The following is a 21,147-nucleotide window of genomic DNA, read 5'->3' as shown; positions in this document are numbered from 1 at the left end:
ATACATTTGATTAATTAAAAGCTGTACTGTGGCAAATGTAGTAAAAAGACTACAAGAAGACCTCATCACCCAAGATCCCTAACTTCCATGCATGCAGTGTGAGATAAAGTGGTTTCATTCATAGAAATGGCTTGGATGTCTGTGTGTATGTGTATATTTCTTTGTTTGTGAGGGCAAATTTTAGTTCAAAACCATTTTAGTGAGGAAATTAAGTTTTGGTCTCAGAGTTAAGATTAGAATAAGGTTTAGGTCAGGTTAGAGTTGGGGGTAGGCATTTAATTAATCTGGTTAAGGGCAGGGGGAGCTGGGGAATGCATTATACTGATGTATGTGTGTGGCAACGCTTCAGGATTCACTTGTGATTGCTTTGATAATGCACAGTCGAGTCATCAAACAAAGGGTTTTTTACTTCCATCTCTCCAGTCTGTCAAGGAAGGAAGAAAAATGGATTTCTTAGTCATAACACAAACATCAGAAATGATTAGTTTTGTGTGTGTCTACCAACCGGTGCAAGTCCAGGGCACTCGTATACTGTGAAGTCTCCTCCCACTTCTTCCTCATCTGACGTGACCTCGGATTCAAGACCTTTCTGTTCAAGTCTGTGACTGAAAAAGAAAAAAACAATACATTTGAATTAAGGTGGAGAGGTGACAAGGTTGGAGGATGTGGTTGAAAAATTTAAATCCACATAAAGCTATGAGAGACAGGAAATGGGGGGAACATAAGGGAGTGGAGGGAGAGTGAGAGAGCCTGCAGAAAAACTGAAAAAAAAACTTACTTTCCCATTGCTAACATCTGCTGTTTCTGGTGTTGATAGTGATACATTTGAGCACTTTGGGCCAGAGTTTTATCTCCCATCTGAGTGCCAAACAGAAGAAGGAAGTGTGGATGACACATTTGAAACCAGAAGCCTCTATCTTGTGGCTTCAGCAGAAGTGAAAAATAGAAACAGAGGAAGTTCTACCAACAGCAGTTAGGTGAAAGGGGATCTTTTTGCCTACCGAGGTACCAGTGGCTGCAGCATGAGGCCCGTTTGCCTTTCCTAAAGCTGGGTAGTCAACCTTTTGAGCCAGTCGTGATTCTTTGTGCAACCTGTGGGGGGGGCACAATGAATCTGAGTCTCATGCAATACTTAATGATGATATACAGCAAATGGCAGTAGGCTTTGGATTTTAAGGTTAAAAAGGTGTAATCATCACTATGTATAAAAAGTCAAAATGGTAAATTTAAACACCATGAAATGAAATTCAGCAGTAGTCATTCATACATCATAAAAGAATTAAAATTTTTGTTTTTGTTTTTGTGAATTATTCTCAGCTCAATTTATAAGGTGTAACTAAGTCGGCCAACGACGGTCAAAGGCATTTTTTTTTTTTGTCTGACATCTCTGTGATGTACTTGGCAGTGAGAAAACCCATCTTTGAGTGAAGTTTGATGTAAGCCTCAACTAACTGGCACTAACCAAAGTAATATATACTTCAATTTAAGTATCATGATGCCAAAATATATTTGTTTTCCAACTGCATCAAACATTATAAATGCACTTTTTTTTAGATGTTTATGAGAACAAAACACAAAAAGATAAAAACGTAAATTGTATATAAATATATGATTGTGTATACCATTCAACTATTATCACTTTAATTCCATTTAACTGACTACAAACAAAACCTGGAAATCCAAATATCTGGATAGCAAACATTTCTGTAGTTTTTTGTTTGCATTAATAATAATTCATTTAATACAGTTTGTTAAACAATGAAAACAAACTAATACAAACTATGCTCTTTGTTTTGCATTTCTTTTATTATTCAGATCATTTAAAAACTGGACTTTGTTTGACCATAAAAATAAAAAAAGCCTTCTTCTTGCATTACTTATAAGTTTATGTGTTCAGACTTACTTGACAAAACAGAGAGTCGCCAGGATCAGTGCCACAATGCCCATCACAACACACAGTGAGACTAAAACTGCAGGTTGGTACAAGAAAAGAGTATATGAAAGGAGAGTGGAGGATAATAAAGGGTAAACGAGTTATTACTCCTACTGAGAAATTTATTATAGGTGCTACATATGATTATATTGTTGCTCTTTTGCTCATTATGAGTACTTATTGCCACACACTGGCATAAAAAGACTGAAGTGTTAAGCTGTGAAATCTGGCTGTCAACACAGAAGTGAGGCTGATGGGCTAGATTTGTGTCCATCATCTGGTTGTATTAGTATCATGTACGAGCATCTTGAATTCCCTATAATCAGGCTTTCACTTTAATCATACTCACTGACAATAATTTTGTCATTCATGGGTGACGGGGCCACTACAGGACCAGCTCGACCGGCAGCCCCAGTGGCTCCGGGCTGTGTGTTCCCGAGGACTGACACTGCAGGTTGCAGCGCTGAAGTGGTGACTGGCAGGGCTTCAGATGAGGGATGACCCTGGTTTAGTTTGTTTTCTGTCCGGGAGGATGAGAAAGACATAAACAATTACAGAGTCATAATCAAAGGCTACCATGAGGGGAAAAATACAGAGTCTAATGGGGATAAGTGTCCGTTAAAGAACATATAGGAAACATATTCAACTCTCTTTCACTACAGAAAAAAACTCTGTAAAATAAAATCAGTCTTGAGGCTTAAAGATACACACCTTTAAATTCAAAACAGAAAGTAATGTCTTTCCTGCTTTTATAGTTATGTTTCTGTCTGAAGATAGCTCTCAGGCTTCTTACCGGAAGGTGTGGATTGATTGTTTGCTGGTTTGGTGTTTGACACTTGCTGTTTTTCAATGACAGCGTGAATGTAATCAATTTCTTTTTCTGGGTCAGGGTAGCTCGACACTTCACCTAAAGGACAAACATGACAAACAAGTTTCACTGAGCAACTTGTACACAAATTAAACTGGCTATAACATAAAAATGCAAGTATACGTAAAATGCTGTAGCACTTCAGTGACACCAAATACTTAATATAATAGACAAAGCACTTTCATTCATACACATAACGAACACATTGGTGACAGAAACTTTATATACATCACAAACACAATTACACTATGTAAAGAATAACACCTATGACTGAGGTTTCTAATGTTTAGCCACAATCTGTAATCAACCTGAAAAGTGTTCATTGAGGGTGCAACTAGTTGTTCATTTCTTTATCCTGTTCTAGTCATGAATCTGCCATTTATTATTCTAAATATTACAAAAATTATTAAGTATTACAAAATAGTCCAATGCATTTTACTATTCCATTCAACAGAGAAAAGCTGAAAATTTGAGAGTGAGAAAAGTGAGACTCAGGAAGAACGCAAAAGTTGGCATTGCTGCTTGGAAAAAATTACTTAAACTTTAAACATTTAAAACAGTTGCAGCCAGTCCTTTTGCAGATTATAATGTTGAAGATGGTCCTGTGTCATGACTGTATGTAATGCTTAACTATTGTTATGTACAAGAGAGAAAGAGACATGCATATCGTTAACACACCTATACATGCTGTCTTCATGTCTTTTTAATGCCTTGCCTCTGAAGTGATGAACAGGGAGTGTGCCCACGTGTTTGTTTGTGGACTGGTAAAAAAGGAGACAATTCTTAACTGTTATCAACAGCCCTTAAGGCCAGACAGGGAGCCACATTCCTGCAATACTGCCGTGGTCTCCAGGGCGACTAGTGTGTGTGTGGCCGGGGGAGGAAGCACTGCAGGGAGCCGGAGCAACTTACTGGGCTTGAGCTACTACCTTCAAATCGTTCCTAATAGAGGTAATCAAAGTCCTGTTTCCCTCTATAATGCAATATATCAAATATGAAATACTAGGTATTTTCAGTGAAAGCTGGTGAGGAATCAAGCTATGAGAAAAGCAGGAGAGAATACAAAAAACACAAAAGAGCTAAAGGTGGTTGATTTGCAAAGCAGTTTAATAAGATCATGCCTGATAGCGAGATGTCATCTGTTCAGCATCATGGGTCATTACATATACAGTTGGTTTGTACGACACTGATAATAAAACCAGTGTAAACACAAATAAATGACCGATGCCGGTAAATCTTTCTAAGCAAATGTGTTTTTATACATCCTTACAACCGCCTACATCACATTAATAATTACAGTGTCACTTTCACTCCAGAAGGCTGGCCATCTGGCTAAGCTAATGTGTATGATATGACATGCCAGCACTTTCACTGCCTGCTTTGTTATTTTCTTACCCCCCTCCACTAATGGCCATTTAGTGCACTCCATAGCAGGTGTCTGTGGAGGCAGGAGGCACCATCTGTACTTTGCAGGTGGTTAAGAGCTCCCACTGTGCCCGTGTGTTCGCCGAGGGCATGTGTTAGTACATGTCTGAATTTTAGAAGTGACTCAAAAAAGGTAAGAGGATGGCAGTAGGTGGTTTAAAATATGTAGGAAAATGGTTTTGATGCATGATCAGAGAATTTATTTACTTATAGGGAAACCCCACCCAGGCCAAAGTTCATCATTTCCCTAAAAAGTGGCAGTTGTGTGTAGGTGTGTGGTTTGTCACACAATGACTAAGTACGCGCACCTCTCCTTGTGTAAGAGACTGTTGTCACCAGTTTGATAATGACCCATAACCTCTTGAGAGACACCAGGGGGCAGTTGGGTACAACAAGCAAACACTACAAACTCAACAGGGATTGTGGGTCACACACATCTGTGCTGTCCTCTTTTCCCACTTAAAAACCATTCACATCTTCCTCCCCCAAACCACAGGAACACACACACACACACACACACACACCACTTTCCTGCCCCCCACCTCCTTGTTTAGAAACTCAATCAGATGGATTTCACAGACTTTATGATTTTATTTTCAACTTTTTGTAGTACTTGTGTAGTAACAAGTGTAGCAGTAGCAAAAAGCACCGTGATATGATTATGTAGTATACCTTAACATGAGAAAAGAACAACAACACAAAGCAGAAAGCACCTCTGAATGTGAATCTGCTTTAGACTTTAGGTGTTGTTGCAGTAGCCTATATTGCACCAGAACCTGCCATGACAGAAATGCCACATAAACCAGGCAATAAATATCGAGGCAGAGAAATCTCAGAAGAATCAGCTTTATTGGCCAGGTGTGTCGGACACACGAGGAATTTGACTCTGGTACATCGGCTCTCAATGTGCATGTACATATCCCCATGCAAGGGGGAAGTAAACAGTAAACCAACATAAGGCTGTGTAATATAATAAAATAAGCAGTATTAACAGGCAGTAAACACTGCAGACAGACAAAGGAATGCTAAGAAAAGAAAAGTCTTAGCAGCATCTTTCTAAGGTAAAGAAACTATTGCTCTAATTATGATTTGTTAACTATGACTGTGTGATCTGTTAATTAGTCTATGAAATGTCAATTTACCAGAGCCCAAAGTGAAGACTAGGCAACTGACACATTGTTCCCTCTACCACCAAAATCAAAACTAAAGTAAAATAATGATCTAGTATCTACGTTTTACTTCATTTTTAAATTTCTTAAATGCTAAATCAATTACCAATTATATGACTGATCTGTGATTCAACTGATCATTTTGGTGCTATAACAAAATATTTTTCAGTTTCCTCCTTCTCAGTGAGCAAGGCCTCACTCCTTTTCATAGGTAGGTGATTAATTTACAGAGTGTCCTGCTGCCCTCTAATGGTCATATACACACAGTGTTGGAAGAACTAGTTAATTTAAATAAGATACTTAATTTAAATAAACTACTAAATAAATGTGATTGTAATCAGTTGCATTTACTGAAAAAATGTAATTAAATTACTAAGCAAAATGGTGATTACAAAGGGGTTACATCTTTCGGTTAAAAAGCTTAAAATAACATAAATTCTGTTGCTTTGCATCTTTCCACTATGCAGGAATGTCTTGTTTTGGATTACTTCCAGATATCGTGGATCAGCAAAGCCACTGGGACGAATGTAAGTGCAACACTACAGGTAGGATGCTTTACAAACCCATTTCTATATCTGGACAGGCTCCATTCATTTGGCAGCATGTATAAAATTTTGAACGCTGCTTTTAATCGGGTCTTGTGTTTGACTTTGCATCGCCATTGCCTCTCATCTGTCAATCAAATCAATGCACCTGGCTGTGACCAGCCGACAACACCAAGGCAGGTGGTCAGAAAAGAACGCTTTTCAGTGCAGTATATTCCTCCTGACATTTATGTTAGGACTTTTCAGCTTTATTGCCCAGTTGATTTTTTTTCTAAAGTAATCAAAATGTAATCAAAGTAATAAGTTACATTACTTATAACATTTTAAACAGGGTAACTAGTGATCCGTAACCTATTACATTTTGAAAGTAGCCTTACCACTGTATATAAAGTATGAAGGGTGGAGAGATCCAGACAGAGACTAAAGGTCAGTTTGACTAGTTCATGAGCTCTTTCCTGCATGTTTTGAGGGAAGGCCATCAAGACGGTAAGTTAAACAGAAACTAATATTTACTTTATTAGTTCATCTGTTTTTAGAATGAGGGATGGGCACTCTGTTAAAATGTAATTTTGCCAATACTATTGATATGAAACTGTACAATTTTGGCAGTGAGTCACTCTCCACCCTGCTATAAAAAGTTAGTCACAAGTGACTGAACAGCTTTGAGTCAATATGGGAAGTCTGATGTGCAATGTTCGAACGGTCAATAAACAGTCCCACCTGTCTTTGCCATTATTTAAAAAAATGTATACACTCACCAGTAGAAAAAAGGAGACAAGTCTACAATAAACCACTGAGAATGGTTTACTCTTTTTTTCTAACTGTTAGAAATGAGGTCAGTTGCTAGCGCCAGCATCTGCTTATAAACATGAACAACAATGTAAACATACAGATATTCATAATACTTGTACCAAAGTAGAATATTTTGGACAAAGATGATTTGCTTGTTGTACTGCATGGTTTGCTTTGCGAGATATAATAGTGGAAGTCTATATGTAGTAGGATTAATATTTACAACCATATATCTCTATATATGCAAACAAATGCAACATATACAAAACAGCACCAATATCATTCATTTCATCCAGTTAAATGTTGTGTGCCTGGTTAGTTCTATCACCGAAAGACAGCAAAACTAACTTAATTTCATTGCTAGTGGCAACTACTCACTAGAAATGAAGTGGAACTGTTGTTTCAGTTCAGTAATCTAATCTCATTTTACCAAAGTAAACTGCTGCAGGACATTTATTCATGCTGTATGTCATTGTGACTTTGTAAAACATCTGTTGGAGTGTTTTGGTCTTTTTGTTATTGTCAGTTTGTTGACTGCTCCATTATACATTATATAATGTATAATGGAGCCATGTTTATATCTTGTAAAAAGATATAAATATGCATACACAAAAGAGCAGAAACAAGCACAATCTATGTATGAATGTAAGAGAGACAGAGAGAGAGCACTATAGGAGGACAGAAAGTGAGATTCCAGTTATAACCCTGGGCTGTATGGAGACAATCCAGCCTTTAGCATATAGATTAATTAACTGTGTATACAATAAAGTGTACATGCCATTCACAGTTCATTTGTCCTCATTCTGAACACATGATAAGGCTTCAAGGAATACTGCATGTTTACCAATGGCAGTACACGCCTCCATGTCAAATATAAGGAGGCCCTGCTTACAACAAAAAGTGCTGTCTGCGTCACTCTTTCACCTGCTGTGTACTCTTGTCCTCTCTGGCCTATGTGAAATTTCAGATATTTTCTTTCAGCAAGTACAAATAACCTTGATTTCCTGTTGTTTACAGCAGCTGATCAACACGTGCAAGACCACAGAAGTATAATAAGTGAGAGTGTGATTTAGACAAGAAGGAGCTGGAATGAGAAGAACCGGTTTATGGTCAAATATATGGCGTGGCTGCAGTGGTAGTAATATTATCACCTACAGTGAGGACAAAAGCCATGTCACGATAGGGAGGAATGAGCTGAACACTAGCCCCGCCATAAACAATTATTAAGTACAGTAGCTTTAGACCAGGGGTGGCCAATTCCAGTCCTCGAGGGCCACTGCCCTGCTTGTTTAAAAGTGTAGTGAGGAAAGATAAAGTGAACTGGTATTGTCCAGCTTCTGACTGACTGAACACACCTGAGCCAGGTAATCAGCAGCAGGTCAGACAGGGATAGTTGGAAAACAAGCAGGGCAGTGGCCCTCGAGGACTGGAATTGGCCACCCCTGCTTTAGACTATATTCATATAATTTCTTTGATTCGACTGTTCAAATGTATTGGTTGATTTAAATGAATAAAAATAATAATAATAAAATCCTGTGTAGTTGTCCCTATAAAGATAATGTAAAGTCAGTCATGCAATGGTTATTAAAGGTCAGAGCCTATTTGTGAATATTACTGCATGACAACAGACCATAAAAATGACTACTGGCTAAAAGAAAATATGCCCAACCAAGACTCCAATCTGATTAGTCAACAGCCAGCAGAGACAAAGGCTGAACCATGGTGTGGCAGGAAGGGCAAAGCAGCCTTACAGCGGTAGCTTTTGTAGCCTCACATCCAGGACTTTGAGTTTGATGAAACTCGCTGTAGGCAGCCAGATTAGGCAATGCAGCAGGAGAGTGACTAGGGAGAATCCCAAGTGGGTGTAAGACACGGGTGGCTGTAGTATCACCCTGACTGCTCTTCAGTCTCTTCTATTGCAAGGACATAATGCAGATGAATCCTGTCACTCTAAACTCTGAGCTGATAAGATGAATTAAGCTTAAGCTGCTAATTCTCTTAAAACATGTGCATTTCAAAATGATTTATGATGCTGTTGTTACAGTCGTCATGTGGAAAATGTACAGTCACAGAGATAGAAATACAATCCAAATTCCAAATACTAATAACTGTTCAGGCCATATCATCATATGAATGTACTACAAATGTATTTTTATCTATCTCTCCAGTATGTCACTCATCTCCTTCTCGTGTGCACTTCTCGCTCTTCTATGCTATACTTTGAAACAAGTTTGTACTGTCCTGCCACAGACTAATTTAAATTACACATAAAAACACACAGTCGCACACAAGCACACATTCAATTTCTCCCTCTAATTTCTGGAGCTCTGTCTTGACACATGGTGTGCATGCCAGCAGTGTGATGCCATACCACGGAAACATTTTCTGAGATTGGCTCTTTCACTGAATTACATTAGATTCAGTGATGGAGATGAAAGGTGAGAGAGAGAGAGAGAGAGAGAGAGAGAGAGAGATGCATGTCATTTAAGTGATTAAAGTCGGCGTGTGAGGGGGCGGTGCATGGGCTGGTGTTTGTGTGTGTGTGTGTGTGTTGCAGACACAGCAGGAGCAGGGCGGATTAAAGAGCACAGAGGATCAGACTGCACTATAGTTGTCAGAGATATGGAAAGGAAAAGGGGGGAGAGGCAGAATGGCAACAAGGACAAAGACGGAAGACACCAGGACAAGAAAAGTGAGAAATGAAGGAAACTAATCAAATACTGAAAACGAGAAGAAATATAAAGATTAAACTAAGACTGATAAGGGAGAAGAAGAAAAGAAGAGAAGAAAGAGAGATAATTAAGGGCGACAGAATACATATCTGAATTAAAGAGAGAAGAGGCCATGACAAAATCAACAGGGAGGGAAGATGTTTAAGAAAACAGAAAGACAAACACTACAGAAGGAAGCGACTATTGCACCTCTCATTTAAACCTCACCCAGGTTATCTAACAGGAATTGAGGGTGCAATCAGAATAACCTGGTTATTCACTGGTCCTCAGTTTGAGTTTGTGAAGCTGAATCTTTCTTGTGCATTCTTTCAGCAAGCACAGTTCAGAAAATCCAAAGATACAGTCACAAGGCCAAATATTAGAACCCGCAGTTTTCATTCTAAACCTGGTACTTAAGCAAGCAATATAATGAAGGGGGAGAGGCAGAATGGCCTATTCACAGACTCTCTCATCTTCACCTGTACCTCAATATCTTTTCAACATACAGCGGCAATACACCACATCTGTGTACAGAATCATGTCTTACTTTCATGCATTCATTCCCCCTGGAAATCCTTCAGTTCCATATTTGTTTATTGGGGATAACTTTCTCAAATCCACACTCCTGTAGTAAGTAAAATGTTTCAGATGTCCATTCACCTCCAATACAAAGATCCCAATGACTAAAGATATGACTAGCAAGAGTTTCACATGAGTCCCAGTGGAGAAACCCAAGGAAACCAACCTCACCTGAAGCCTGAAGCAGCCTGAACATGTTTCTAATGAAGACTGGGAGCTTGTGTGTAGCAGATGCAGAGCCATAAGAGTATGTTTGCACAGGAAAGCCCATTTTTAGTCATACCTTGCTGATGATCACTATTTTTCAACACGCAGTGTCTTTTTTCATTCTCCTCAAATGGGGAGAGGCAAGGACCACAGTGAGAAGAGCCAGGCTTGCAGAGATGGCGTCGCTCTTTGGCACAGTCTATATGGAGAGGGCATGTTTTGGCAACTGGGAGAAGGAGAGAAAGAATGACAAGTTTCATTATTAGCCTATACCTCCACTCTACTGCTGTGAAGCAGAAATCATACTCTTAATGAGACAGTTAAATAACAGTCTTTGTGTGGAATAAAGGACTATGAGAATGTGAATATGAAACTCAGCTTCATAAGCATCACTACTTTTAGTAGTGGATGTGTCAGCTCTCTAGCTCCATTCAGAAAAAAAAACACCTGTCCTAGAACAGAGCTTCTGGTGGTTTCAGTTACATCACAGCTTCACTGAGGTTTTGGAAATGGATTTTAACTTTTGCTGTAACCTTCTATAAAAGTGTTTTATGGGTGAAGTTTACCAGATACTGTATAAAAAAGCACAGTGTCTCTCTCACCAGATCTGCCTGCTATCAGGTTAGATAATCACCTGACCTGATTACTGCTGGTTTGATACAAAAGCAGAGCCCAACCAGTGTATTTAGATATATACGCAAACACACACACACACACACACAGCTTGAGATACACGCAAGGAAGAAGTGGGTCACAGGGTAGCAGAGGGCAGGTAGAGCACTGGGACACTATCAGAGCCCAGCAGTGCTACACAGAGGGCCAGCTAAAGGGGAACAGCACGGTGGGCGATGTTACCAGCATCAGATAGGAGGTGATGTAACATGGGAAGAGGCTGGATGAATTCAGTGTTTTCACAGGTCAGCGTTTTTCACATCTACAGGTGACAGATCAGTAAAAACACAGAAATTTAAGTGATTTGAGCTTGCAGGTCTTGCAGCTTTGTTTTCCTCTCTGTATCAAAGATAAAGACAGCGAAGGTTGGTGATGGGAAATTACTTCTAATTTTTGTGCAACATCTGTGGATGAGAACAAATGATTTAGCCGCTGTTGTATCTATGAGAGAACAATAAATGTTTTACTTAGTGCCACAAAACTAACACGCAGGGCGACTACTGCCTGAGCATCTTTTATCATTGTTATTCAAAGCCACGCTCTCTCACGCTTTCTGTTCTCACAGCAACTGTGTCACCTCTAACTCTAATTACTGTCTTATCTGCTCTGCCCTGTTACTGAGTTATTCCACATCCCTGCGACTATAACACGCTAATGTGCTGAACACCCCTCCACTTCATTCCTCATTTATTTCCTCCCTCACTTGTTGTAGTTTCTATTTTTCCCTGTAAAGGCTGAAAACCATTATAAAGCCTCATCCGGTTCTTTCAAACCAGGAACTCCGAGGGACGACTCAGACCACTTAAGTATATAAAAAATATAACCGTGCTGGTTTATTCAAAAAGTCACAGGCAAGAATTCACACTTCCAGTCCAGAGATCTTCCAACCCCCAGCCTGCCAAAGCAGCCCGGAAACCCGAAAGCCCCCGAACCAAGCATTGCTATACAATATTAATCCTTTCTGGGCTGTCGAACCGTGACGTCACCTGATATGCCAGCTTGGCAGCTGAGCAGAGCAGTAGACAAAACATGAAGAAAATAATGTGTGTGGCTGTTGTTTTCGTGGTGTGTATCTAAAACAATTTGACATAACATTACACATTAAGACAAATATTATGGTTACTTTTACCGTCATAATAACATTCGTCCCTGACTGCCGCCTTTCTCTGCTTTTAACTAACCTTGCATTTAACAGCCTGAGGAAGACATCCTGGCTGCACTAACAGTCCTAGACAACAAATCTCTGAATATCTATCTAACTAAAAAATAACCTAACACCTGCCACATGTCTTCCTTTCCATTTCCCTCAAATATCAAACCTGGTTTGATCTTTTCACATGTTCTCAAAGTGCCACGAGTGTGGTTGTAGGCTCTTACACTTTGTAAAAACATGTGCACATCTACTTCTGGCCTTACAGGTGCTGACACCAAAATCTAAACCTATTTCAAATAGCTTCTGTTAATGTTTCACACTTATATTGATTACACTGAAACTACAGTGTCTCAGTAGCATGTGGCTCTTTGTCAGGATCATTCTTGCAAAAGAGATTTTTGTACTGAAGCAGGAGTTAAAAGTGCTTTCTGTTGCACAGACACTGATGGACAAAGAGATGGACAGAGGTATTAAACTCAAAGATTCTTTTAAGATGCACGCAATATGTTTACATTTACTGTCATCCGAATGTCAGGGACTCAGCGATCATCTACAGCTCAATAAAACAGGAAATCGTACTGAGCAACAAACATATTGGAAGAGATCATCTCTATGTGTTACTGTACCATTTACTGTATTTGTGACTCTACATGTCATCGAGAACAAAAAAGAGGTACAATTTTACATTTGCTATTCCTGCCACATGTAAGACAAAACATGAAGAGGCCCTTAATTCCTGCTATAAGGTGAGAAAACAGCTTTATTTTCCAGAATATCTGCATCCTTTATCATAATAATATAGCTAGAGTCTCACCATCTCTCGTCATCACTTCATTTGTTATTCATTACATGGAAAGTCAATGTGGTGGAACCTAATGCAGTCACATGAATGCAGATAATTATTCTCCTTGCACACAAGCGGTCAAACGTTATAAACACACAGCCAGACACAAACCAACTGTATGTGTGTTTCATTATCAATGTGTGAGGCAAGTCCATGGAGAGAAAATGAGGGTGCAAAAATATGCTTTCAGTGTACCAGTAAATATTATTATATACTCAAGCGTACATAACAGGTGTCTTTTATAAACAAAGCAAAACCAGTAAAGAGGTTCATGATGATAAGCAGCTAAAATCTATTGACCAGCATAACAAAGGAGAAGCAGAAGTGAATGTCAACTCGCCATAGGAGGTGGCCTTGCATCAATATGCCTCCCACAGAGTTGGTGCTAATTACAGAGCTTAGTCAAGGAGACAGAGAAAGAGCCATACAAACAAGAAACCGACTGGAGCCGAGTTCACACATGAACTCCAGACTATGTCCATGTAATCAGGCCCGGACTTTGTCAAGAGTTGCCCTTTCACACATGCAGAAGACAACAGGAGGTAGTCAGTGTCAGATGTGTTCTCACCTACTGGAAATATTCCATTTGGTTTATGCGGTGGTGGGGCACCCAGGGTAGAGTACGCAGAAGGTGGGACATGATGCAGTCACATAGCCGGTGTGTAATTTGATCATAAACAACCGAGTCGCTTGCCTCATCTGATGATTCGGGTGCTCCCGGATCTCATCGTGTCTCCAGTTAGATACTTTCACTGCCATCTTCATTGTAAATGACCATTTTTCTTCACCACTGGATGTTTGTATTCTACTAGTTTCGCACCAGTCACATGATAGAACGTCATCAACACACCCACTAGCTCCATGTGAATTCTCTGGACTATATGCAGCTGTTTTCTCAGATGGTCTTAAACCAACTCACTTGGCCCTTACATGGACTTTATACTAGGGAGTGGAGTAAAGTCCACTTAAGATGCGGGTCGGCTGACTCGGACATTTGCGTCCTCACATACAGCTCCCCCGGGTAATGTCTAGATAATTCCAGGGTTCCAGTGGATGTCTGAAAAGGGCTTGGGAGATGGAGACAGAGGACAAATGGAAACAGATCTTTTGGTATCAGTGAAGACATGGGAGGTGTGAAAAACATTATGTAACTCAGGGACTCAGAAACTGGCCCATGGAACAAGTAAAGAATGATTTTCCTAATCATCTGCTGCTGCTGTTGCCAGGCTGTGTACTCAGCAGCTGCTCTGCCCTAAAGAACTGAGAGGCAAACAGAGGCATTCCCACACAGCCTGGTAAACACCTATACTCACAGACTGGCACACACAGGCACAAACAGAGAAACACACTCAGTACAGTTTCCTAACACTGTTAAGTTGTGCTCCTTCAAGCTGTTCTACAGATATAATACAACAAATTTCACCCAATCTGTGAGTGTGTCTGTATGTGAGAGAGCAAATTAGAGAGGAACTAGGAAATGGGTAGGTCTGGAGGGTCATATACTCCCATTGTGTGTGTTTCCTGATTCTCTGATAGCAGACAGGAAGTAAGCCAAACACTCCAAAACAAGTGGAAACATTAAACAGCTCTTCACTTAATAATTAACCACAGTGTTTATTTCCACATGGACAAAGTGTGTATATGTGTACTTAGGCGTCTGGGTGTGCACATTCGTTGCTTTTCATGTAACTATGCTCCGGTTTATTCACCGTGTCTCAACATGAAATTACAAAAACAAACAAATGCCGAAAAGTCTGTTATTGTGCTGCTGTTTTTTTTTGTACTGATTGGTCTGGGTGTGGTGTCATACCTGACATTAATTTGAAGGAGCCTATATGTATGTCAGGCCAGAGTACAAGCTGTGAATAAGTGCTGAAGAATTAATGTCAAGACATTCCTGGCGTGGCAGCTTGGCCTTATTCCAAAGGCATTAAAACCCAACCTAAGTGGATTTTGCAGCAGAATAAGTACTGACAAACAGAAGCAAAGTGTAGAGTTCAAAGTCATCTGCCAAAGAAAGAACAAAACCTGCTTAACTCTAACAACAGAATTGAAACAGCTGCCACATCAACCTAGATTACTTAAATTCTCAGCGCATGGAACTGTCTACTTTATCAGTTTCAGGTAATGTAGGTGTTAGCATTCCCACAGCAATCTCATGAATTGACTCACTGATGTAAACCTTTCTGACACGTTTGGTGGAAAATGTGGCACGTCTTAGGACATGTTTAACACACAAACACATCTAGGTCAGTGGCAGCAGATATACTTGTGGTTACGTGAGTAGAGAAAGATGAAAGTGAAAAGGAAGTGAATTAAAAAAAGAACTAAGAATTTTGTTTTTAGCAGAATGTAAGTTTGCAGAAGAATGATTGGGAAAAGTCTGCTTTTCTATTCTCATGGTGCAGTCGTGCCTCTTCTGCCTTATCACTCCATACATCTGTCATCTGTCTTTTCTGTTGCAGTAACTTCTGTCATGTCACACAATGATGACTCTGACCCATTACACGGGATGATTACTGAGTCATTTTTCACTAAACTGGAGCAGAGCAGCACACAACAAAGGTTAACTGGATTTATACAATGCCAATATGTAAGGGGCAAATAAAACTTCCTTGATTTAGCTTTTTCATTTTCTTTTTTCATGGTCGTCATGTTTATTGCCCTTTGGCTGCTTCAGCTGTTAGAACAGTCTGTGTTGCAAACATTCAGGTTTTTGTAGAGCTTGTTCAGTTAGCGAGCATTTCTTTAACTAGACTGACCAATGTAAAGTATGGCACAAAATGAATTTGAGTGCTTTGGCTCACAGTTACTTATAATATATAAATAAGGTTTTATTATCAAACATGTTTTTACCCATGTAATGTAAAAGCCACTGGTTATCTATAATTTCTTGGTATGAGCACTATGGAAGTATTATCAGCAGTAATAGATACTCAGGCTTCAGATGCTGCTTCTGTTTAAATTAGGTAACAAGAACGCTGCCATTCTTGGTAAGGATGTGGATACAGCCTGCAAAACCACGCATGCAAAACTGCTAAAACAGTAAACTGGCTGTTTTCTGATTTGCCCATTTTCATCACAAACAGCCTTGAAAAAAAGATTACAGTAGTTAGGGTGATGCAGGTACGAGCAGGCTTTTACTACACAGGTGTTCACTTTCCTCAAATCTTTGGCTGACAATGCCAATAAGAGATGTTGTGTTAATAAAACTGAAAGAGAATAGTGAGACTCATTCCACCTGAAACTCTCCCGACTCTGATCAGATGTCTGTGAGGAATATACAAGTTGATTAATTACGTCCCACCCATTTCCTGCAGAGGAATTTTACCTGTGATCCTCTGAATAAACCAGCACGGTTATTTTTTATAAAATCTAAAGCAGTCTACTTCGTCTCATTGAGAGTTCCTGGTTTAAAAGAACCGGAAGAAGCTTCAGAGAAATAGTAGCTTATAGACCTCCATGTAAAAACCACAGTGGGGATGATCAATAACACAGATATTTTTTCCTGGATGTTGCATAATTTCAGTATGAAAGATGGTAATTTTCCCTTTCTTTCACTGGTGAAACACTAGTATGTGAAAACCCATCAAAGAACACACAATACAAAACAGGTCCATCTGAAACTACACCACTTGTCAACTATAAACCACATTTTCTTAACTACTTCCTGGTAGCACTGATTTCATATAAAATATGGGACTATTTCAAAATAAAAATAAAAATCACCAAGGTATCTTTGTGAACATTCATATTAATTTGGCCCAGTGTTGCCGATGATCACCTGTGTCACTGTCATACACATTATAACTCTCTCTTTACAATTTTTTTTGGGGGGGGAAGATCCCTTTTAAAGGTTAAACCACTGCCTTGTTCGTCATTCCAGTCAGACTGTCACTACTGATGTTTCCTGCTCATGACCATGCAGCTCCATCAGCAGTTCTCCACCCTACAGATATTTTGTGATTTTACTTCAAAGCATTTTAGAGCCAGCACTGTTCAAACCCTTTCCAATCTGACAGCTCCCATGTGTTTAGAGAACAAATTTATTCTTAAACCCAAAGGAAAACAAAAACCTCATCTGACCCACACCCAGTCTTTTAATTATATAATAATATACCTAAGCTCTCACTTAATCACGAGTTGTATGAGGACATGAACGCATGAATCCGAATCGACTCTGTGGATGGTAGGTCCCCTGGCAGTGTTGTCCCACCTGACTTCTCACTGCTCTCAATCCCCACTACAGTACAGATATCCTTTTTTGCTGCGGGGGGGGGAGAAAGGGATTTCAAAACACTGAGGCCAGTGGCTGTGGGTTTGTCTGTGTGTGTTTTTTTTTTAGAGAGAGAGAGAGAAAGAGAGAGAAACAGGGTGAGATGGAAGATATGAAATGTTAAAGCTTAATCCTGGTGGAAGGAAAGGCCGGGGGCAGAGGTTCTCCTAGTAGGGATCACATCAGTTGTATGTGGGTCTGTTGAATGACAAACCTGGCATTTAAACATGGCAGCTCAACAACGATCAGGCTGAATAAGAGTACTGAGAAGAGAAGATGATGTTTCTACAGTGAAATAAATGCTAAAACAAGAGACATAAGAACATGGAATACATTTTTTTTTTACTTAAAAGCAGTGACTTTTATGTAAATGTCATGTGCCCCTCTGATTCTGAATAATAAGATAATGAATTCTGTAACTTGGCCAGACATAGTCTAAGTAATCAGCTGGGTTTACAGAAAGGCTGGATTACTTCCATTCCAAGAATCTGATGTCCTGTGAAACTTTCCTGCCATATTTATGCATGATGATGTGGCAATGCTGAATCAACCACCTGATTACTATGCACTTCAAGCTGTTGACGCACTCCAGCAAAATCACCCTGAAATGTGACTCACTGAAAGAGTGAATGTGCTTTTTGAGGCCCTGTAGTTGCCTTTGATATATTAAACAGTCTTTAATAAAGTGAGGTGGCGCAGATATGACACCAAAAACAGCAAAACACATTTTGCAGTGTGCTTTAACCACGTTTCACACTGGAGTAAAAAAAAAAAAGTGGTATTTCACCTCCTCTTGTGATTTCAACACAACGTACATAAACAATAATCAACATTCTGACACACTTCCACAAGTTCAAATGTGACAGGTGTTGTGTTGAAAACACAATCACAAGAAGGCACAAAATCCTAGGACTGCTGACACTATTCATGTTATTCTTTTCTGAAAATGCAAAACAAGAGACGCATGAGAAGCTACGGTGCACTGACAGCTTTGTCTGTCTCTATCTTGTGCACAATGATGGTTTTCCTCTGAAACTAAAAAACGTCTCTACGTCAGCAAAACGTCTTCCTACAGTTTTGATTTTCAGCGCTACAGAAAGGAAATGATGACATCTGCACTGGTAGAATTTTGATTTGTGAAAAGATAAATGAGAAAAATGATCAGACTTTTCAAATTTACCTAGTGGGGGAAAAACCGCGGGCAGTGCGCCACCGCCTCTCCATCCTCTGCTGTCCACAAGCAAATTAAAGCGACCCTTTAACCTTTTCATGCGCAGACTTCAGCAGGTTGGAGTGACTGTGGTTGAGTTTGTGCTCTGATAGAATAAATACATACATCTATGAAATAACACAAAGCTGTGTGCAGACCAAAGCAGTAAATGTTCAGTGCGAGTGCAGTGTGTGCGTGTGTGTGTGTGTGTCCCTCGGATAAAGGCTAAGGATTACATATGAGAGTCCAGCTGTTAGTTCTCCCGTGGTTTCTGCTGAGAAGCAGATTAACTCCCCTACACACATCAACAACAAGCATCACACACACACACACACACACACACACACACAAACAGGCATAAAGCTGCACACATACCAATAACTAAGAGTGCTCAAACCACTGTCCAGCTTCCAGACTGCAGTTATTCAACTGAGAAAATATTAATGAATGATTTCCTGCTTCATAAACCCTTGTTCACTTGCAGTTTATAATCGCTATACAGTTTAAATGTATGGGCGCGTTGTATTTAATTTTGTGTCTGCTGCTGTTCACTTTAAGAATCCAGGAGATACTGTATTTAAAACATCATATGGTCCAACTTGGCGGTAACTTACAACTGCCATTGTTTCTGACTTATTAAATACCGGTTAATGATCATTTAGCCTATGAAATCTATACTAGATTAATAACTAATGAAAGCAACAAATGGTGAAAAATGCAACCCTATCATAACACGGCGTTTCCACATGGACTGCGCATTAGCCTATATTTGGTCCTCTCCATTAAATCTGGGGTAGATTAATGTAGCCTAATACTTAATAATGGTCATAAAATAAAAAAAAATAATAATGAAAGCAGTCAATATACGGATACGCTCTGAGTAGCCCAACAGTAAAATGACTTTTTAAATTACTGTCCTTCTTTGCGCACACTCACTCAAAGATCCACACAACTGGATATCTTGGGATATCCCATATTTGCCAGCTAATAAAACAACAAAAAGTAAATAAAAACACAGGTATCTCTGTAAAACGCTGTCATCGGTAGACTAAACTATTATTTACTCTTGAAACCTCCGTGCCTATGTGTCGTTAATCCTGTGACAGACACTCCTTGGGATACTTGGAAATGATCTTATACTATCGATGATAATTAGTTTTTATCTGCTGTTTGTGTGTGTTGTTTATTTACCCGGGAGCCTGGCGCTGATAGGGAGACCACAGAGCAGGACCGCGGCGAACAGCAGCAGCGAGGCGTTCGTTCCGCGCGCCTGAGAGCAGCATCCTTGGGGTCTTCTCAGGGACGGATAGCCGGACACGGGGGCGCAGGTTGTTGTCATTCCTACATCATTTCTGTTTTCGTTTTATATTGTGTTTGTTCGTTTATAGGAGACACGTTCACCGCGAAATACGCACAACGATAAGCCGAGCAGGTGGAACCAGGGAGCAGTCTGTCCACACACTGCGCACTGTAATCCGTGGCAGCGTTACAGATAGCGGGGCTTCAGGCAGGGAAGGAGAGCTGCCTTCACTGTCTCCTCGTAAACTATTACAGTAGTAAGAAAAATTGAGTGACAAGAGCTGTGACACTGCAAAATATAAACGTTTTGAAATAAAGGCGCTGACTGCCCTCAGCGGCCACGGTTACGTGGTTTATGATTCTGTGTCTCTTTCAATCTGGGTGCCTTGTTCTTATATGTACGAGGGGTGGGGGTCCGTTTATTGCATGTGCTCAAGAACTTGTGCCAATTACTGAGACACACAGAGACACCCAGTTGCAAGATACACAGCAACATTCCTGCAAATAGCTACAAAGCCTATTACAATGAATAATTAAAATTAAATATTAATTTTATACTTCAATTTTTGAAAAATACTCTCTCCACACAGGCTAAGGACATCAATGAAAATTTCCAATTTCAACATTGTTCATACCTTTTCTGTAACGTCAATTTTTCCCACAGCACATGAAGGCAGCAGTTTAGAGACCGGACACAACAGCAAGAGGTACGTGTGCATGTGACGCGATGACGTGGCAAAACCGGTTTAAATAACATGAGATAATATGGTGTGCCCGGGGACACGGCTTGCACACCGCAGGTGTGGATAAAAATTGATCATTTTATTTTAATGCTGATAGGCTTACAGCAACCCTCTATAGGATAATCAGTATAGTTAATGGATGGATGTTGTCATGCAATCACTATTCTTTCCCCAAAACGCGTCGGATGAATATGATTTACTTCAGCTACCAGGGACTTGTTGCACTAAGCGCCTTATCCTTTCACACACGGTATAATAATCATGACTCCACAAATATTCTAATGTCTTCCCATTGCTCTTGTCAGCATCACCACTGTCAATATCCTAACGGCAATAAAGTCACAAAAATTCAAAGATCACCACAAACACTGGGCAAAACATTCACAGGACTTCAAGGTATTACAGATTTAACATTAATTGACTTAAAGTCTGGAGCCAGGATCGCAGTTCTGTGTGGCTTTGATTTGATTTGATTTATTCTTTCAAGCATGTAAAGACAGTTGATATGTCAACACACATAATTTTACACATATCCAACAAATGCTAATCCAATATCAATTTGCTTATACCTAGTACATGCTTGAATGGAGTAGGAAGAAGTCAGACTTATCCAGTCCTACCCCATGACATCATCTTACCATCATTGGTTTACAAGCAGTATCTCTACATAAATAATTCTCTTCTACACCACACAAGTAATATACTAAAAAAATTATAACAG

At 39.7% G+C, this 21,147-nt stretch overlaps 1 protein-coding gene across 1 annotated transcript; it reads right to left on the bottom strand.

Annotated features, from left to right (window-relative positions):
• Positions 1-6: 6 nt before the first annotated feature.
• On the bottom strand, positions 7-19,877 carry npdc1a (neural proliferation, differentiation and control, 1a). Its single transcript, XM_020605993.1, has 9 exons — positions 19,576-19,877; positions 10,306-10,455; positions 2,727-2,840; positions 2,283-2,453; positions 1,904-1,970; positions 1,002-1,092; positions 779-858; positions 506-605; positions 7-424 (listed from the first exon to the last, which is right to left on the bottom strand). Exons 1-9 carry the CDS (start codon positions 19,721-19,723, stop codon positions 353-355), a joined length of 993 nt encoding a protein of 330 aa, XP_020461649.1. The 5' UTR covers positions 19,724-19,877; the 3' UTR covers positions 7-352.
• Positions 19,878-21,147: the final 1,270 nt, after the last annotated feature.

The sequence above is a fragment of the Monopterus albus genome, unplaced genomic scaffold, assembly GCF_001952655.1.
Source record: "Monopterus albus unplaced genomic scaffold, M_albus_1.0 scaffold75.1, whole genome shotgun sequence".
NCBI lineage: Eukaryota > Metazoa > Chordata > Actinopteri > Synbranchiformes > Synbranchidae > Monopterus > Monopterus albus.
Note: the sequence above shows the minus strand (reverse complement) of the source record. Positions and strands in the feature narration are given on the sequence as shown.

What these genes read in the sequence shown, in the direction of transcription:
- npdc1a (XM_020605993.1), bottom strand. Translation starts at nt 19,723, where the DNA reads ATGACAACAACCTGCGCCCCCGTGTCCGGCTATCCGTCCCTGAGAAGA. An exon ending in GAATGACAAAATTATTGTCA is followed by an intron (nt 1,971 to 2,282) that starts GTGAGTATGATT and finishes ACCAACCTGCAG; the next exon opens with TTTTAGTCTCACTGTGTGTT. An exon ending in CTGCAGCCACTGGTACCTCG is followed by an intron (nt 859 to 1,001) that starts GTAGGCAAAAAG and finishes TTTGGCACTCAG; the next exon opens with ATGGGAGATAAAACTCTGGC.